General features: G+C 41.8%; 1 protein-coding gene across 1 annotated transcript; it reads right to left on the minus strand.

The window, feature by feature from the left end:
- Positions 1-1,826: 1,826 nt before the first annotated feature.
- Positions 1,827-3,887, minus strand: LOC109758765 (uncharacterized). The gene is made up of 4 exons (XM_020317632.1): positions 3,440-3,887; positions 3,025-3,236; positions 1,979-2,291; positions 1,827-1,834 (listed from the first exon to the last, which is right to left on the minus strand). Exons 1-4 carry the CDS (start codon positions 3,885-3,887, stop codon positions 1,827-1,829), a joined length of 981 nt encoding a protein of 326 aa, XP_020173221.1.
- Positions 3,888-4,249: the final 362 nt, after the last annotated feature.

Consider the following 4,249-nt stretch of genomic DNA (forward strand, 5'->3'; position numbering starts at 1 on the left):
TCAAGAACACCAGGAAGGCAATGAAGGAGGTTGAAGAGGACAAAGATTTGCTTAAGAAAGAGAAGGCAAAGCTTGAGCATGTGGTGAATGAGCTGCTGAAAGATGGGTATGCAAGCAAGGAGAAGATGGAGAAAATCAAGGCCATCCTTGATTCTTGAAGTGTGTGCTGCAGATAGTGAAGTACATCCAAGGCCTTTATAAGTATGTGGCCTAACAATCTGATGTGAAGATATGGGGTGTACAAGGGAATGTGAAGTTAATCTAGTCTATTTCAATGTTGAGAACTGTAGTCTATGCTGCTAGAACCTTTAATGCTAAGTTATCAAGTATGTTGTAATGAATGTTCTGCCTGAATTTTAACCTCTTATGCTATGTTATGGAGTCAATGATAAGCACTGCTAAACTATGCTATGTTATTTTTATCTTTAAGATAGTTGATGTGTGTTTATTAGTGCTTTCTACCTGGGCTTTCTGGCCCAGTTAGGTTTACAAACCTAGGCCTAATAACTCTAGATGCCTCTCCACTGCTCATAAATAGGCTTCTCCACCCACCCTTGTCCCTATCCAGAACACAGGCGCCACACCCCACCTCTACAAACCCTAGATGGATCTAGAGCTTGGGGAGGTGACAGATGAGGAAGAGGAGGCAGTGGAGGTGAGGAGGCAAAGGGAGCTGGAGTTCAAGAGGAGGCTAGTAGAGAAGATCTTGGAGAAGTGCAACCCAGCTGAGATCACTGTTCTTGTTCCTGGCGGCTGGCACAAGAGCTTAGAGAAGATCATCAGGTGGGCTAGGGCACAGGTAGTACTAGCTCCTCACTTTTCTACCAGAGCAAAGTGGCGTCGTTTCTTCGATCGTTACGATTGAGAGTGGTTGCTAGTAGTTATGTTAACTACGAATGAGAGTTATCAGTGAGTGTTTGAGCTATGTATCCCTTCTTTTTATGTCTCTATCAATGTATGAAAGAATGTTTGAATGGTGGAATCTATGAATGTTTGAATGAATCTATCAATCTTTGCACCTATGTTGTCTGAATCTATGAATGTTTCAATGTATGAATGAACCAAAGTTTGAACATAAGCACTAAAATATGTAGCAGATCCAACGGGTAGTCATACAGACAATAACAAGTCAAAAATAGATAGGTTCCAGAATGCAAATAGATAGGTTTCAGAATGCAAATACATAGGTTTCAGAATGCAAATACATAGGTTTTAGCACTCATACAGTACATCATCAAGCTGTCATGATGCAGATAAGACAACATTTTCATATGTTTCAAATAACTGAGGAGTTTTAGTTCATCCACTTTCAAATGTTTCAATCTTCAATAGTTACCACTAGCAGTGAAATAGTTCCATTTGGCTTCCTAACCCTCTTGGACCTAATCTCCATCTCAGAGTGAGCATCTTGCCTTGGAGCATTGAAAATTGTGAAGGACCCTCCTCTGCTAGTTGTTGATGCTGTTCTTTGCTGGAGAGGCAATGGATGACCTTGTGTTCTTGGCTGGTGAAGATGTGCTAGGAGCCCTAGTCTTCTTGGTTGCTGCTGCAGGAGCCTTGATCTTCTTGGCAGGTGCTGATGTGGCAGTTGCTGGAGTAGGAGAAACAGCAGCCTTGGTCCTCTTTGATGGTCCTGGAGTACCTGTGGCTGTTGCTGGCCTCTTCCTAGCTAATGGTGCTGCTGATGTAGCTACTGGAGCATGTATTGATGTGGCTGGTGCTCTTGGAGGTAGATTCGCTGTTGCTGATGGTGGTGGTGGTGGGGGGGTGCTGCACCTTCTGAAGAAGCTGTTGCAGTAGCTCTGGTAGATGAAGAGTAGTGTGCCCTATTCTCCTGCACATTTAACAAAGCAAATTAGTATCAAACTGCCTAACCTATGAAACCTAATTTTCTTTATCAAGAAGCATACCTGGTGTTTGTTCTTCCTCATTTGCAAGTTGTGTCTCAGTGGATCACCACATGTGCTATATATGTGACCTTGCTTCTTGCAGTTGCTACAGGTCACTATCCCAATTCTTGATGTATCCTTCTTGGCAAGCACCTCAAACTGTCCTTTCTTTCTAGCTGTCTGCTTTTTACCCTTCTTTTCTTTGAATACTGGAGGAGATATGTCATCCACCATGGTGTGTGGCCAACAATCAGGGCCAAGAACAGGGTATATAATATGCTTGTAGGTTTCACAGTAGAGGGGCTTCTTGAAGAACTCATGGACAAAATCTTCAGGATGTAGCTTCACCTTCTGCATTGCTACTACAACATGACTACATGGAGCAGCTGTCATGTCCCACCTCTTGCAGTCACCAGTGTGGTTGTTTAGGTTTACACTATAGGTCTTTTCTGAACTACTTGGTTACATGGCAAATGCCTGGACCAGCCATGTATGCATAATAGTATTTTGCCCACTTCTTGGCCTCCTCCAATGTCTCAGAGTATGTGGGTGTGATATCCCACCTACATATCTCTGTCTTCTCCCTAATCTTCTGAAACTTGATCATGAGTTTTGTCCTTATTCCTTCAAGCATTGTCCTGGTGGGCTTGTTCCTAACATCCAGAATCATCTTGTTGAAAACTTCACTAAGATTGTTTACAACAACGTCTATCTTGTAGATAGTATCCATTCTATGCCTGGCTCAAGTATGGACTGGTATGTTTGACAACCACTTCCATGCCTCCTCACTCTCTTTCTTCAAGGCTTCCATGCCCATGCTTAGTGAAAGAATATGCAGCCAGGTCTAGGTGTTTTTTTCAATTCATCCCCTCTAAACCCAGCTGATTGGAAGTTGGCACATATGTGTCTTAAACAAAATCTTTGAGGGGAATCAGGAAAGACATCATTGATTGCATTGAGCAAACCCTATTTACTAATGGAGTTAGTTGCTAGGTGATTGTGTATTAATAACTAGTGAAGTAAGTAGTGAAAGCATTACATAGTGCAAGAAAAATCAGTGAAATCATGAAGTAGTGAAAGCATTACATAGTGCAAGAAAAAGCAGTGAAATCATGAAGTAGTGAAAGCATTGTACCTTTTGCATGTCTGAAATAATTGTGTAGGTTCCAAACTTGTTACCACTACCAATTATTGTCCTCAACTGTGTAAGAAACCAAGTCCAACTATCTGTCTCCTCCTTGTCAACAACACCAAATGCAATAGGGAAGATGTTGTTGTTGCCATCCCTCCCTGTTGCTGCCAGGATTTGCTGCCCAGTGCTTAGTTTGATGAAGCATCCATCAAGCCCTGCATTTTAAGACATTAGTAAGCAGCAATGTGATGTGCAATTACTACTTATGCACTATACAGACAAGATTTACCTATGAAAGTCCTGCAGCCATTTAGGAACCCCTCCTTACAAGCAAACATGTAGTAAAACATGTAATGAAACCTTGGGGTAGGTGCTAGGTTGAGTTCAAATTCCTTTGTTGTGACAACGCACCTACTACCAGGGTTTGTGTCCATAACATACTGCAGATAGTCTCTTAATCTGTAGTATTGTGTCTTGTGATCCCCTTGCACAACATCAACTACATTCCTCTTTGCCCTGTAGGCCAATTTTTTTGGAACATGTACTCTAATCTTTTTTGTATAACTCAGTATAGTCTCAACACCTGCAACAGGATTGGATCTTACAGTATCCTCAACAGCCTTTGCAACCCACTTCATGGTAACCTTTGTGTTTTCTCCACTTGCTCCACAAGTGTGATCAAGATTCATCTTCTTGATGCTAAAGGTTGCCTCATGGGCAATCTTAGAAGCAGTAATGTAAAACTCACAACCATGCTTTCTATCTGAGCACCAAGCTATGATCCTACTTGGATCATTCCTATGGTACTCAAAGTTCCTCAGTGTCCTAACATGGTAGTTTCTCAATGCTTCTCTGAACTCTGCCATATTTAGTAAGCACAAATGAATCCTAAACTATTCATGTGCATCAGGCCTAGAGGAATCATACCATATTCTCTCCTTCTTCTTCAATTTTCTCTTCCTTCCACAAGGCAACCTAGGTGCATCATCTTCTTCATCAGAAATGCCTTCATCACTTAGAAAGCAGTACTCATCAGCTTCTGGCACAAAATCTTCAAATTTTATGTGATCTGGCTCACTGTGTGATCTGCTTGTTGGGCCTTGTTTTCTCACAGGTTTCAATTTTTGTGCCACACTTTGCACATGATCTGAAGCTTCTTCTTCATCATCTTCTTTAGAAGCATTTTCCTCCTGCCAGAACTCCAACGCTTCAGAAGAAGCCCCAAAAT

This window comes from Aegilops tauschii, chromosome 1 (assembly GCF_002575655.3).
Source record: "Aegilops tauschii subsp. strangulata cultivar AL8/78 chromosome 1, Aet v6.0, whole genome shotgun sequence".
NCBI classification, from domain to species: Eukaryota; Viridiplantae; Streptophyta; class Magnoliopsida; order Poales; family Poaceae; genus Aegilops; species Aegilops tauschii.

Coding starts and splice junctions, on each gene's coding strand:
- LOC109758765 (XM_020317632.1), bottom strand. CDS start 3,887: ATGGCAGAGTTCAGAGAAGCATTGAGAAACTACCATGTTAGGACACTG. Junction 3,237..3,439: donor TGTTATGGACACAAACCCTG/GTAGTAGGTGCG, acceptor CTTAAAATGCAG/GGCTTGATGGATGCTTCATC. Junction 2,292..3,024: donor TTATTTCAGACATGCAAAAG/GTACAATGCTTT, acceptor GGTGACTGCAAG/AGGTGGGACATGACAGCTGC.